Source organism: Protopterus annectens, chromosome 3.part1 (genome assembly GCF_019279795.1).
Source record: "Protopterus annectens isolate FY-2018-M chromosome 3.part1, PAN1.0, whole genome shotgun sequence".
Taxonomy (NCBI): Eukaryota; Metazoa; Chordata; order Ceratodontiformes; family Protopteridae; genus Protopterus; species Protopterus annectens.
Genome location: NC_056732.1, coordinates 1,047,613,373 through 1,047,629,544, shown reverse-complemented (window position 1 = coordinate 1,047,629,544; position 16,172 = coordinate 1,047,613,373). Strand labels below are relative to the sequence as shown.

Sequence of the window (16,172 nt, the reverse complement as noted above, 5' to 3'; positions counted from 1 at the left end):
TTGCATTTAGAAATAATTAAAATGACTGCATACCATTTCAGATCTCCAAAAATTGCTTGCATTACCAAAAAACATTTCCAGGGTTTGTTGGCTGATTAAAATTAAGTGATACTGTTTAGTTACAACAATAATTCTGTCAAAGGTCCAAACATCACTTTGGATTATGCCAAGAGTTTTTTTTTTTTTTTTTTTAAAGAAAAATTATGTCAGAGTTGTGAGAATTGTTTAACTAGACAGAATGTTTGATGAAAGCTGAAGATACATTGATTTCAAAGGAGAACTCCTACAAAAATTCTAAGCATTGTCTTCTCTGCAGAATCTGAGCTGCTTCAGAGGAATTAGTCTGCCTACCTTGCCAAATCCCTGTTTTGATTTTCACTCTGTCTCACATATCAGAGCTAAGGCAGAAAGATCTGTCATCTGCAAAAAAGAATGTATAGTCTTCCATTCAGTATACAGTGGCACCTGCACAGAAATAAAGAGAGCTGCCCCTATACTAAACATTGCAGTATTGCTAATATTTTTGTTTCAGGGACCACATCAGGTAGAGTGTTAAAGCTTTGATGGACCACAGCCACAGACTGACTTTGGAACATTGGCATTCCATTAAAAATGTACTAAATTCATCCAATGTGCTTTTCCAATTGCAGATCTATTTTGGTTTATGTCTTGCACCCTTCTGGCCTGTAGGTACTCAGCCTTGTTTTCTTCCTCTACACAAACCTTAAAGCTTTTCTTCATTTAATATTTGACAAATCACAAAACATTGAGTTTCAATCACAGAACCGGATAGCTGTCTACAGAATATAAAAGTGACAGTGATATATTATTTTCAAACCATAGTATGCAAACATGGAAAAGTCATATTTCCAGTCAGAAGCAAAGAATTTCTAAAACATAATGTTACTGGCATGCCTTCTAACATATGACATTTAAAGTGTATACAAGTATATGATGTTAATGTATATACTGCTAAAAATGCTAATGTACACACTCAGACATCTGCTACATGATAAATGATACATTAAGATTAGGCCTGCCCCAATTAAGTAAACTACATGTATCCTGCAAAGACAAATGATTGAACCTAAAAGCATAAACTGAGAATCAAGGGTGTGAATGATAATACATGTGAAATGTTTTCAAGTACAGCATAAGCTGCCAGTTCTAATGGCACCAGATGACATTTTCTTGGCAAGAAATATTGGCATATTGTTGTCATCAAACCCATGAGCAAATCAGGATTCTTAAGTAATTTTTCCTTTCTGCCAACATGCACATAATCTGGATATACTGCTCCAGATTAAATGAAGCAATTGCATTACCTGTTTTTTACTCTAACTTGAAATAAACACAAAAGAATGCCAAAATGCAAAGATTGTATACGTACTGAAGTAAATCGTATGCCCCAGGTCCTGGTCCTTCTGAACTTTTAAAGTCAATGCGCTTTCCTGTCCTGTTTGCAAAGTGAACTCCCTTATACTTCACAGTAACATATGTATCAAGCTGAAAGACACAACAAACATGTTGCATATTGATCTGCTTTCATTTCCTTGTATTAATAGACTAACTTCCTAAACCAGTTCGTTAAGATTTCTATATTAATATAATAATAATAATAAAACTAACATTATTCATAAAATCACTTTGCAAAATAAGAACCCAAAGTTGGAACAGTTCCACAGTTCACAATAATCCACACCAGCAAAGCTGCCAAAGAATGTAACTTCCAAAAGGTAAAATACTTAATTTATTGAAAAAACAGTAAAAACTGAGTGCTTGTATCTCAAAGTCAAAAGAGACTTCATCAAAGTAAAGGAAATAACAAACTTCCTGAATTTAAATAGAAAAGCCTGGGAAAAGGCAACTAAAGGCATTTGAATTAAAGGTACAGTTTCTGCAAACCAAACATCTCGTAGTAAACATTAAAAATCGCATATACTTGCAAACTTATCTAAAATATTTATCAAAATTACTTAAATAACATGTTGAAAAAACTATAGTATGCACCCAAACAATTACATTAAAGTGCATCTTCATAAACTTGTCACTCAACAGGATAACAATAAAGAAAACAGGTAGCATAGCCTTGCCTCTGAACAAAAACACATTACATTCAGTACAGACTTAAATTTTTTGTTAAAACATATGTATGTCTAGCTAAAAGCTTTAAGTTTTAAGAAACAGGCAAGGGATATACCCTCATTTAGGCCGTTGAATCTGGTGGCATTGGTTCTAATCTGCCACTTGGACTCTTTACATTCCAATTTAATTTTCGAAGGTCCACCCCTGGGGTCTAAATCAAGGACGTCAATTACAAACGCTTAAAGACATGTTCATTGTACTTTCGGATGTGTTTAAAAAGGCTATTTCTACTGTCTTGTTTTTAATATCCCTTAGGTGTTCATAAATTCTATCTTTTAAATCCCTTTCGGTTTTACCAATATAGAAACAGGAACATTGGGAACACAGTGCTATATAAACTACCCATTCCATTTTGCAATTACATTTCTTAGGACAGAAATTTGTTCCATGACCTACTACCGTTATCTTTTCTCCTTCCTTGATGTGAGAACAGTAGGAACAACAGCCACACTTAGACATATGTTGGGAACTTTTGTTGTTTTTACTAAATACAGTTTGCCTTTCTAGATGGTTCTTTAGGTTCCACTCCCTTCTAAAAGTAGCTAGTGGTTTAGTCCCTAGCTTTTCTGTGTTTAAACCACCAAATGAAAGAATTGTCTAGTAGTTCTCTAGTATCAATTGGACATCTCTAGCTTCATGATTGAGAGAATGCACCCATGTTTAAATTTAGTGCTCTCCAAATGTTTATTTTTCACTATAACATTACCAGCACCTAGTAAAGGAACATAAAGCCCATCCATCCTTTTTCTTTTCATTTCCTGGAATATCCCTTCTAAAAGTTGGACTGGGTAACCATGGTTGGTTAACATTTGCATTTACTTTTCCCCTTCTTTTATGAGGGAGTCAGTCCCAGAAACCATCCTAGCAAGGTGAACCAGCTGGCCCTTAACTAATGCCTTTTTCTGATGTAAAGGGTGCAGGCTGTCAAAATGAAGAAGTGAGTTTGGGTAGGTGGATTTTCCGAATAAATCAGAGGTAAATCAATGGTTGGAATGGTCATCTCTGAGATCCACATCTAAATAGTTTGAAATGTCAAAAGATATAGTCATAGTGAAACTCAAAAAGGACCACTTATGAGTTTTTCAAATTTTTGTGAGAGACGCTGAAAAATTCTTGGACTGATGTTTCATTGACAGTTGTACTGATAGAGTCCATTGTAGCACCCTTATATGAAATCTGTCCAGGGAGACTAAGGTTATGCTATCTGTACTGAACTAAGAAGACCCAAAATCAATCTTGCTGGTGAGTTTTGATGGGAAAGTATTATTACTGTTTGTTACTGAAGCATGATAATCCTACATTACAGAAGTCTGGCTATTTGTAGTTTTGTATCCAAGTTCACTCCAATTAATTCTATGGCTTTAATATGTTGAAGTTTGGACTTGACTGTGTTCACAGTTATCCCTAGTTGTAAACAAAGTTGGAGCAAGGAGTCCCTGGCTCAGAGAAGAATATTCCTGATGAGGGAAGTTATGAGCCAGTCATCCCGTTATGGGAACACTCTGAACTCCCACAGTCTCAGATGAGCTGCAACCAGTGCTGTAAACTAATGAACACACAGGGTGCTGTGGTGAGACCAAAGAGCTGGGTTCTGAACTGGAAGTGACTGTGTCTCAACTGGAAGTGGAGAAACATTCTGGAGTGTCTGCCCATCTTTATATGATCTTTATATTGCCTCACCCGATCATTGCAAGGAGCTTTCCAGCCTTCGGTGCGAAGTAGCGTCCTTGCGCGGGGAGGTAACTAAAATTTTAGAGCTTTTTGGTAAACTCACGTCTGATATGAAACCATCATGCAGTACATTTGGTCACAAACTTCCTGGTTTCAACAACAGTGTAGGACCACTTAATGCGAGGTTTCTACAAGAGGATGACGCTAATACACATGCGTCTATGGCTGCATTAGAGGAAGTACCTTCTACCTCATCTCCGGGAATCCCTAATGGACAGGGTTCCGCTGCAACTGCGAGGGGCGAGATAGATTTACCCGAGTCCGTGGCCACAGTGGACCATATTAGAACTGACGCTTGTGACTTTACTTTTGACTTTTCATTCAGCAATTTTGCTGAGGAAGCTAAACGTACTGGAACTAGACCAAAACAGGGTCGCACATATGCATCTGCGACGGGTGAGTCTTCCCGTTTTAAAGATACACTTCCAGCTAAGATTCATGTTAACAGTCACCAAACTGGTAAGGAGAATGTAGCTAATCAAAGAACCTTACAGGATTTTCTTGACTGTGACTGCAAATTTGATAGTGTTAATGCTAGTAACAACCGACATGCAAATACTGTAAGAAGAGGCACTTTAAGAGACTCTATTTACTCGTTTGGCAAAGGACTGAATACTATAAACGCTCTGAAACTTGACAATGCCTATTTGAATTACTGTATTACTGCTAACATTGTGCCGATGGGCCTGAGATTCTTTAAACTGCCCTTGGGCATTGACATAAATGTTGAAGTGGAAAATGATTTTAATGCTTTGTTTGACACTTTTGGGTTTGAGTTTATGAAAAAGTTAATTAAATACAATGATGTGAAATTATGTAAAACTATTTTGGAGGTGGAGAACCTCAACAATAGTATTTTACAGGATTTGGCATTTGCACAATGGGAAAAACTGTATTATAAACAATTTTCTATGGCTGATGATAGGGCTAGAAAAGCTTTTGAACGTAAGTTTAAAAAGACACAGAGGGACAAAGAGCAGTATAATAGACATACTAGTTATAAGTGGGGGAATTACAAGATAAATAGTGGTTCAGGTAAAGTGGATAGAGTGTATGAACAAGATAAACATTCCAATAACTTTGAGCAGGATTTTTTATCTCCCCGGACAAGCAGGTCTCAAGGGAATTGGAGGCAAGGGGGCAAATGGAGGAAGAAAAATTAACAACATCTTCACCTCCTAATGTTTTAGGAGAAAAGAAGGTTAATTTCAACAACTTGGGCATTGTGACTACTGACAATGTTGTTAGTGAGTATAGGAATTTTAAGATTTATAATTACAGCAATGTCCAACTAAATACTTCCCATTTTAGTTTGTTCTCTAAGGGACTTAAGTTCATCCCTACCCCCCCTTTTCGGGTAGTTGATTCTTTATTTGAATTTAAGAAGTTTATTAGAAAATTGAATCTGGCTACAATGTTTAACAACTCTATTCACAGTAAGAATGAAATCAGTAATGAGCCAGTGCATCCCAGGCTTAAAAAGAAAAGCACTTTCATACCTATCAACAACCCTAGCATTTCTGTTTTTGAAAACAAAGTTACTAACGAGATTTATAAATTCAATAAGGCTATAGGTCACAAAAACAAATCTACAACTTTTTCTAACTTGACTGATGAGGAAGCCATTATTCTTAGAGATTTATGTATGGATCGTAGCCATAGAATCATGAAGCCTGACAAAGGGGGAGGCATTGTTATTTTTGACACTTTAACATACAGTTCTAAAATACATAATATACTTCACTCGTCTGGGAATTACGCAGTGGCTTCTCTTAATGAGTTGAACATTGCGTATCGAAGAATTGATATGTTTTTGGAAGAGTACATGTTAGAACAAAGAATCACTGAAGAACACTTCAACTTCATGACAGTTGAATTTCCCACCTTAGCCACCATCGTGGGGATTCCGAAAGTGCACAAGGATCATTTAAACCCCCCCTTAAGACCCATTATTTCTGGTAGTAAAGCCAAGACTTTCCCAATAGGAGTAGTTATTGACACCACTTTGAAATTCATTTATGACAAGGTTAAACATCTAGTTAAAGACTCATGGGAATTCTTGAGAAACTTCCCTGTTCATACTGACGTCACAAACATATTATTTAGCTCTATTGATGTGATTGACCTTTTTAGCAGTATTCCTATTGAGGAAGGTTTAGAGGCTTTCTCCAGGAGCTTGAGAAAGCATACTGACCTTAGTTGGGACAGAATTTCTATCCTGGTTGAGCTAATGAATATTGTGTTGGATTACAATTTCATTTATTACGAGGGAGAAATTTTTCGGCAGACCAAAGGCCGCTTTACAACCCATCTTTGCGAATTTGGTCATGCTAGATTGGGAGGAGAATCACGTTTTCAACAGCACTTATTTTGACAATGTATTATACTATTCTCGTTACCTTGATGACATATATATTTTATGGAAAGGTAACAGCAGCTCTTTTGAGAGCTTTATAGGGTATTTGAACAGTAGTAGTGACTTTCTTAAGTTCACTTTCACTCATAGTACCACTGGTGTTCCTTATTTGGACACCTTGATTTCAGTTGACTCTGAAGGTTTCAAATCCTCAGTTTATAGGAAAACTACGTTTACTAATTCGTATTTGGACTACAACAGTTTTCACCCATTTAAACTTAAAAGGAACATCTTTAAAGGTCAATGCATTAGGGCTATTAGAATGACGTCTAGACACCAAGATATGATCAATGAGTTGAAATATATTACCAGTCTTTTTATGGAGAGGGGATATGACCGTGTTATGTTGGAGGATGTTTCTACATATGTGTTGAGTCAATGGGGGTCTCCAAGCTGTTTATAGATTCAATGGGGGTCTAGTTACTCCCCTCTTTTGGGGTTGACTATAGGTTTACCCATTGGAGGCACAGGTTCAATTAACACCACACGACAGGTTAAGGAATCCACTAATGTTTTTAATAAGGCCCTTATTGTTGAACACAGTCCCTATAGTCATGAGATTAAAAATATAGTACGTAAAAACTGGCATATTTTAACATCTACACAGGATATTGTAAACATTGTGGGACATGAACCCTTTTTTGTTGGTAAAATGGGCAAAAATCTGAAATATATTTTGGAAAGTACATCTACATCTAAATCTCAGGACATGTCCCACACCACAAAATGTGGTACCTGTAATCAGTGTAGATATATATTAGAATCCAATAGTGTCTGTCTAAATAACATTTGCAGTACGAAACTTTATCTATCTAAGGGCAATTGTAGATCCACTATGTTGGTGTACATTGCCATATGCTCGTCTTGCCAGTATTTTTATATTGGCAAAACTGAGAGGCAACTTAGGCAGAGAATATATTCACACTTGTATTCCATCAGGAAGTTGGATACTAAGAATGCCTTATACAGGCATATTTCAGATTTTGGGACCGAACATTCCTTTAAATTCGGCATTTTAGAAACAGTTAGAAGTAAACCTAGGGGAGGCAACCTTAAAAATTATCTTGCATACAGAGAGTTATGGTGGCAGGTCTACACTGATGCCACCACACTGCCAGGGATTAATGACTGTTTGACTATTAAGCCTTTATTATTGTTAGAATGAAGAACATCTTATATTATGCATCATTCACTTTAACATCATTATTGTTTGCAAAACTGGTAGTCAGTTTGTATTTTATACTGTGGCATTTTATCAACTACTATTTTATTTCATTTTATTTCTTTGTCAATATATTGTAGTAATTTGTATTCGCATATTAACACATATTGTATTCATTTAATTGATTGGGGCTATTTTGGCGCCTCTTTTTACTATTTAATCAACCAGTAGTTATTGTACATTTGTTCTGATGAAGCTCGCTATCTGCGAGTGAAAGCGCTCAACTTTTGGCTTGTTTTAATAAAGCTGTTTTGGATTTTACCATTGCTCGTTTTGGATCAGCTGACTTTCACTGTGAGTAGGCAGCAAGCGGGTTGTTTTGGCTGCCGTTATTGTCTGGAGTTTGATCTTTATATGGTAGTATGTGTCCTGAAGGTCTGTCAATCACATCCAGTCATCTCTTCTTAACAATGCTACAATGGACTTTATGTAACCATCCAGAATTTCATCCATTTCACATACTGCTTCAAATTACTGAAGGTCCAAGATTGGCCTGAAATCACCATTTTTCTTTGGCACCAAAAAGAACCTTGGGTAGACTCCTGAGGGTGTAACACTGAGATGTTTTCTTGAGCGAGGGCAATAAGAAAGAAAGGGGATGAAATATACTCTGGTTATAATCCCCTGCACCCAAATATATTGACTGATGGATGTCCAGGCTGTGGGGTGCAGGAATAAGTGCCCCGACTGCCTTCAGAGTGTGGTGGCAGGGCAACCGGTCAGGTGCACTGATAAGGCTGATCAGAGAAAGGACTCAGAAAGTCTTCTTGTGACTTGTGGAACCACAGTTTCTTCCCTCCCTTCTGGCTACTAGAGAAAGTCCTTTTGGGGGTAGAAATCCAAATCCCTATGGCAGACAAGGTTTTTCCATCTTGCCTGCTTCACCTGAAGAGGGTAGAGGCATTATAGGGGGCAATGATAAAGGATGTTTTAAAGTTCTCTATAAAGTCAGACAATCAAATCACATCCAGGCATGTTAACAGTTATGCTGGTGCCCACAGCTCTCAAAGTGCTCTCTATCATGTGTGAAATGAGTCGCATAGACACATTTGATATGGATTGAAGGGTGGCCAACTACATGTCGACAGACTTCTCCTTTACATATAGGCACTCTGAGAGGGATTCGGTAAACTCATTTTTCAAATCCCTCTGGAAGCATGTACCATGTGCCAAATAGGTCAGCACCCTAAGTGTGCAGGTCACTGAAGCATATACTCACTTCCCAAATCTAATGTAGCAACAAGCAGCAAATGGAGAAACAGCAACAAAGTAATCTACAAATAAATAAAACACACTTTATTCCTCTGACGTCTCGGCCTAAGCCTTCAAGGAGTAAAGAACTTTTAAAACACACAGACTATATATACTAATCAAAGAATAATTAAACAATTAATGTGTTAATGCTGTGTGTTTTAAAAGTTCTTTACTCCTTGAAGGCTTAGGCTGAGACGTCAGAGGAATAAAGTGTGTTTTATTTATTTGTGGATTACTTTGTTGCTGTTTTTCACTTCCCAAATCTGTCCAGTCCCTTGGACTCCTTGTTAGGGGGATGGATGATGGAACTTTCCTCAGCAAACTCCTTTTTGGTGGCCACAGCCACCACCATGGAATCAATGCTGGGATGATACTAGAATAAGGGCTTTCCTTGGGGGACATCAAAATGTCATCCAGTTTGCATGGGATAGGTTCGGACATGCATCTATTTCTTTTCATGCCTACTTAGAGACCCAGTTGACCACCTCAACTACAGAAGAAACCACCCAAGAAGTAGACAGGACAACCATAAATGCCTACTGACTCTTCCAGGGAGGGGGCTTTGGAGGATCACACCCCCTCCTTTCTAAGTAGTTCCAGGATCTCCCCAAACATGAAGCCCTTAAGGGGGAATCTGGGGAATGCCTCCCTCTTGTCAAAGTCAGTATCTTCAGTCAAAGACTCCCAAAGGAAGTCATTGTGCCTCCTTTTGCACAAAGGCTTTCACTAAACCTTCTCAGTGAGGTGTTCTTGGGAGGACTCAGAAGATGAAGGGGAATCCTCAATTTGAACAGTCTCATAAATTTGAGGGGATGGCTGCCCAACAGGATGGAAGGTGTAGGACTGAGACCCAAGGAACTCCTGTGGTGGAGGGATGGATCTGAGTGGGAAAGGAAAATTCACTCCCTTGAATGAGAAACCACTCTCCCAAAAGATTCAAAGGCAGAAATCAAGAAAGGACACCAGATTCCTCCGGTAGGACCTGCAGTGCCTAACGTGGATTGGTCATCGATACCCATTCAACTTGCCTTTGATGCTGATACTGGGGCTGGGATGTCTAGTGCCTAGGCTCCAAGGGACAAGGATAGCTTTCAAAGCTTTGGAGTCAAGCCAGATGTTTTTAGCCATGATGATAAAGAACCACACACAAGAATCAATAACAACAATGACAATCCACTATTGAACTAGAAAAATAACTACCCCTAAGATAGTATAATGGGAGAAAAATGACAGGTCCAAAGGAGAACCAAGGAAACAAGTGCTAAAAGGGTGACAATTATAATGAAACCTGAAAGTTTTAAGTTTTTTTATTTTTTATTTTTTTTTTTGAGGACCAAAGAGAAAGTAAGAAGACCACAAAAACATAGCAATAATAGTTAGATAAGGCTAAAATCTCACAAATATTAAAGACATCAAAACATCTCAAAAAATACCTTTCACTTAGCTGAATCCAGCGTGAGCAACAGGGATTGTGTCCAAAGCAAATGAACAGCAAACAAGATCTGATGTAAAGCTCTATTTAAAGGGGATTGTGGATAAGGGGAGGAGCTTGAGTTCTGGATCCAAAGTCTAAGACTGACCAAAGTCAAATCCTAGTCAGAACCACTAACCCATCCATTCAGGAATGGACAGAAGAAACAGAATCACATTAACCAAAGGAAGGGAGAAGGACAAGATATTACTTCAGTCTACAGAAAAAAAAAAAAAGAAAAAGAAAAAAAAAAACAAGAGAAAATAAAGGGAAAGAGGGAGGGAGACAGGTAGGAAGGGAGTGATGTAATATTGCAACAGTGGTCAGTCTATCATCTACTCTTATGTTAAGTTCTTACACAACTGCAACAGGTCCTTCTTATGATCACTGTTGCAGTATTACTAACCACTGGGAAGTCACAAAGATTTCTAATTGTCCAAGGAATGAGGAATAAAGCTGTAATCCAATATCCTTTGAAAGATGGACTTAGCAAATCCAGTCCTAGCCCTAGAAATAGAATCAGTCACTGCTTGGTAAAAGTATGCACAGAGGACAAAGTATCAGCTTCCCAAATAGATATGGTTACAAGACCTTTGAAGAAGGCACCAGAAGAAGCAACCAGAAGTGCCTTACAATGAAAAGAATAACAAAAGGAAATGTCAGTAGTGATACACCTGGAAATAATTTGTTTAGAAATAGAAACATCCAAATTTTTATCTTGAGAAGAAATGAAAAGCTGATCTGAGCTTCTGATACACTATTTTTGTCAAGATAATGCCTCAGCTGTCTATGAACATCTAAAGAGTGGATTTGTTTCCTCCATTGTTTCAAGAGGAGGGTAAAAGGTAGGAAGATCAATAGTCTGATTCAAAGACAGCTTACTGACCACTTTAGGTATAAAAGAAAGGCTAGTCCTGAGGATAACTGTACCTATATGAAAAAAAGAAAAAGCAGAAAAGGTGATAAGATATTTCAGTTAAGAAACCTTTTTAGCAGAAGTAAGGGCCACTAGCAAGACTAGGTTCCTAACAGAAAACTTTAGTGAAGCAATGAAAGCAGGCTCAAAAGTAGAATGAGTCAGCTTTTGCAAGATGCAATTTAGGTACCAAAAAGGAGGATGATGGATTTTCTAGTCAGCCTGATCTGAAGAACATTGTTTAAAAACTGTCTGACCTCAAAACATGAAGGCAAATGTGGATCAAAAGGAAATCATGCAGAAATGGCTAAAAATGTGCTTTAATGGAAGTCTATGACAGCCCTGAATTCAGCAGCACACACAAGTAAGACAGAATAAGAGGCACCATGTAGAAAATCTCTTCCATTTAGAAACACAAGATTTTCTTGTAGCAGGTTTCCTAGTCTATTGTATCTGTAACATGTCCACCAAAATTTGGTACATAAAAGGTATTAGAATCCAGTCATCCGGAGGTTCATATGAATTAGAGAACCTTTTTTGCTGTGTGAGCAAGTTCATTCTGTGAGGTAATTTGTGGTGACTGCCCTGGGTCCAATAAAGGCGAAAGGGGAACCAATGCTGTCTGAGCCAGAAGGGAGTCACCTGCAAGATTTCTGGTTTGTCCTTTTTGATTTTCTGTAGAATTTTGGAAATTAGAGGTAGGATGGGGAAAGGATAAAGGACATCCATTCTCCAAGCATCTGAGCATCGGATCCTTCAACAAAGCTGCCTATTCTGATTGTAAGCAAAGAGATCTATCTGAGGAGTATCACACTGATGGACAATATGCAGAAAGACTTCTCTGTTCAGCATCCTTTTGTGAGGGTCTTCCCGGCATCTGCTCAAGTAATCTTCCAACAAATTGTTCTCTGAAGGAATGTAAAGTGCTTGAAGATTGTCCTGTAGGACTCAGTCACAAGCCAGTTATTGCCACTCTGTAAAAGTGGTATGCTCTTGTACTGCTTTGCTTGTTTACGCACCACATAACTGTGGCATTGTCTGTAAATATCCAAAGAACTCCTAGAGATCTGAGGCGATGCAGGGATTTTAAGGCTAGAATCACAACCTTCATTTCATTGATATTTATGTGGTCCTTCCTGTCCTTTTTGGACCATATGCCTTGGACCTTTGCATTCATAGAACAGTTTCTCCAAGCAGGGTCTGAAGCATCTTTTGAAGCAGTCTTTGCAAGGAAGAGTAGGAAATAGAAGGGGTACCCCTGGATTGAGCAATAACTGTATGATACTCCAATGAAAGTCCCTTTTGATGAATGGCACAAGAGGAATTGGGAAGTTCCAAGGTTGAAAATGTTGCATCTAAACTGACTACTTCATATACCATTGAATCTTCTTCCTGTGTCATTTGGCCCAAGGAATTATAATAATAGTGGAGGTCATAAACCCCACGGATCTACAGATATTTCTTGCTGAGGTCATATCTAAGGGAAGTAAGGACTGAAATTATTCCTTTAGGAAAGTTGCCTTTTCCTGAGGAAGAAGGGCAGCCATTGTCAAAGAATTGAGTCTGCAACCCAGAAACACCAGACCTTGGGGAGAATCCAGAATGGATTTTTTTGATGTTTATGGTGAACCTCAGAAGGTTTATTGTAAATCTGAGATCTATAAGGGATTTCTTGCTTATAGGAGCCTGAAGAAGCAAATTGTCCAAATATTTGAAAATCTAAATTCTATGAAGTCTGCATAAAGCAATTATTAGAGCTAGGCACTTTGTGAAAACTCTTGGTGCCATACAGAGCCCAAAGGGCAAAGCACAGAATTGAAAAGGATATTCTGAAACAGTGAATCTTAAAAACTTCCTGTGGTCTACATGGATAAAAAAATAAAAAAATGCTTCTTTTCTGCCCAAGGTAACTAAAAAGGCTTGCGGCAGAATAGTGTAAGTCCTGAATGGATCTCAGTTTTCCCTCTTTTCATGGGGAAATGAAAATTCTTTGAATAAAAAACAGTTCCATTTAGGTGAGAAAGGACTGGTTCTATAGTGCTCTGTAGAGATAACAGCTTCAAAACTGGAGGGATTAAATGTATGTGGCTTGATGGAACAGGAGGAATGCCCAATCTATGAGAAAGTCATGACACCATGTAACCATTTTGAATGATGGAAAGAACACAGTGATTTTTGGTGATTGATTCCCAAACTGGAAGAGACCAGGAAAGTTTTTTTTGAAAAAGTGGTTAAGGGTAGAGTGAGGTGGGGAAGAGTGGAAGAAGGCAGAAGAGGATAGACACAAGTAGGCTGGTTTGTCAGGAAATGGGAGTTTAGATTCCTTACATTCTTGTTTCGTTTTGCCCTGAGATCTGTTTTTTGAATATTTTTTTAACCCTTTTGGAGGGCCTTTGCTTCTTTATGAAGCAAGGAACCAATCTTACAAGGGCAATTCCTTTTAAATTTAGGGACAGGAGAAACAGACAGGGAGTGAGAGAGATATCAGCTTAAAATCCTGCATTATCTTATCGGTCTCCTGAAGGTTCTTAAAAATGTCAGCAACAGAATGATCAAAGAGTGTACCTATATCCAGAGGGACATCCAAGAGTTTGGATTTGACATCCTTAAGAATACTGTAGCCTAGACCAAGATAACCTCCTCAGAACAGAACCAGAAACAGCTGGTGTGGAGGAAGCAGCTGTATCATAACTGCATTTGAGATAACGTTTAGCAACCTGAGCAGCAGAAGCAAGAATAAAAACAGCAGAAAACTTGCTTTCAAAATATTGCATATCAGATCCCCCAACACATATAATATATACATAGCCAAATGTCTCTGATAATTAAAAGCATAAAAGGGCAGAGTAGAAGAGGTGTAAACCATTTTTCCATACCTATCAATAACCTTAATATCCTTATCATTGGGGGGAGTGGCATTGGAAGAAGGTGAGAGTTTTGTAGGTTTATCAGATTCCAAAAAAATGACAGCAGAGTCAGAAAATGGATTTATGTACAAAAACTTATGGGAGTCCAATACTTTATCAATCTGTCAGGCTTCTTGGGGGCTGGAGGTTGGATCTCAGGGTTCATTGAAGCCATCATAAAGGCATCCTACATCAAAGATTGAAACAATACTAATCTCATGAACTTTAATCGTACTTTGACTTATGAACGGAGTCCATTCCAGTTATGGTATTAGAAACCGAAAAGACTTAGAGAAATTCAAAAAGGTATCCTGCAAAGCTTCAAGTAGCTGAAGTTATGGAATATTTGCAAAGTGAAGGATTCAGTCTAGAAAGTCAAACACAAGTCATATCACAGCATGATGGAACAACTAGTCCCCAAAGTAAGGAGAAACAAGAAGAGCAGGAGACATCTGAAGAAAAAATATGGACATGGGAAAGAAAGAGAGATTTAATATGGTGCAATATTTAGGCAAAGGAGAAAGCAAAACTAATCAATGCAAAAAGAGCAGCACCAAAGATATTTGAAGAGAAATTCAGGCAAAGACATCCAGATATGGAAAATTTTACAATACAAAAAAATAAGAAAACAAAGAGGAAAAGTAGAAAACTGGAGAAGTTAAAGAAATAGAAAATGAGGTTATGGATTAGCTGCAAAGTGAAGGATTTAGCATAGAAAATTTAACTCAGATAATACAACAGTATAGAGCAATGGACACCCAAATTAAGGAGAAATCAGTGGAGCAGGAAACATCTAATCAGTTGACATATGAAGATACTTTGAAGCCTTCCATAGGAAGTCAGTACAAAGGTTCAGTTAGAGCTATACGGCAAGGGAAAGAATAGGAAACTGTGGCAACTCTGACACAGTCCATGTCGTGGACTGACAGGCCACTGAGTTCCCATATGAAAGAGCAACAGATTACACAGGGTGAAACTGAAGATAACATGGCACAGGAAGAAGCTTTGGAACTTTCTATAGAATGCCCACAGGAAATGATGAACAAAGAATGTGCCCTCAGTTTAGAAGAAAATGATCTAAGAGAAGAGTTGCTTGATTTAATAGCAGTAGATAAACCTATTAAGATCAATGAAAGAAATCGACTGCAGATGGTCAGTAAACCCCAAAAGTTAGAAGTTTGATAAAACAAATGATCATAGTAATTAGGACTGTCCATAGAGATCCATGTGATATAACAGACATAAATAGGATACATTACTGTGCAGCCAAATTAATAACAGATAAAGTCTGACCACAAGAACACAGGGTTGTAAAGGAAAGGACAGGGAGAACTCAAATGCCATCATGGAAGTATCGACTAGAGAAAACTATAAAGCAATTAAGACAAAAAGTGTTACTGTTAGAAGAGTATAGAAAAGGGAACAGATCAACAAAAATACTCAGAAAGATAGACGTGATAAAAGCAATGTGCAGTATTATAACAGATCAGAATTTATCATGCACTATCACAAATAACAAACTAAAAATAGCACAGGCAGAAAAACTTAGAAGATATGGAGATAGATATAAAGGAAAAGTACAAAATAAGCAATTCATTGATGACCCAAAAAGGTTTTAGACAGAACTGGGAAACAAGATAAAAGGAATTGAAAGACCTCCAAAAAAGAAGAAATAGATACATTTTGGAGAAATATTTATGAAGTTCCTGTGGAGCATAACAAAGATGATAAATGGATAGAAGAAGTAAAAGAACGAATATGAAATCCAAATGTACAGGATATGAAATGGGTAACAAAGTTAAGAAAAGCCTCTAACTGGAAAACCCTAGGCTCAGATTCAGTACCTAACTTCTGGCTAAAAGTATTAAAATCTTTGCATGAAGATTTAGCCATGAGTAAGAACTATTTATATGCGCACCCCAAACAAACACCAGCCTGGCTCACAACAGGGAAAAACAATGCTTCTACTTAAGAGTGAACCTGCAAGCTACCCTAAAAACTATAGACCAATAACTTGCCTTCCGACGATGTATAAACTATAGATTGGAATTATGCTGAAAGAGTTTATAGTCATTTAGAAGAAAACTCAATTATGGCAATAGAACAAAAGG

General features: G+C 37.7%; 1 protein-coding gene across 1 annotated transcript in view; it reads right to left on the bottom strand.

Moving 5' to 3' along the window:
* The window catches only part of STPG2 (sperm tail PG-rich repeat containing 2), a 3,054,419-nt gene that overhangs the window by 2,340,998 nt on the left and 697,249 nt on the right, over positions 1–16,172 (bottom strand). Inside the window, exon 5 of the mRNA XM_044066272.1 lies at positions 1,391–1,506. Coding sequence (XP_043922207.1) covers positions 1,391–1,506 — 116 coding nt within the window. The remainder of the gene's footprint in view (positions 1–1,390; positions 1,507–16,172) is intronic.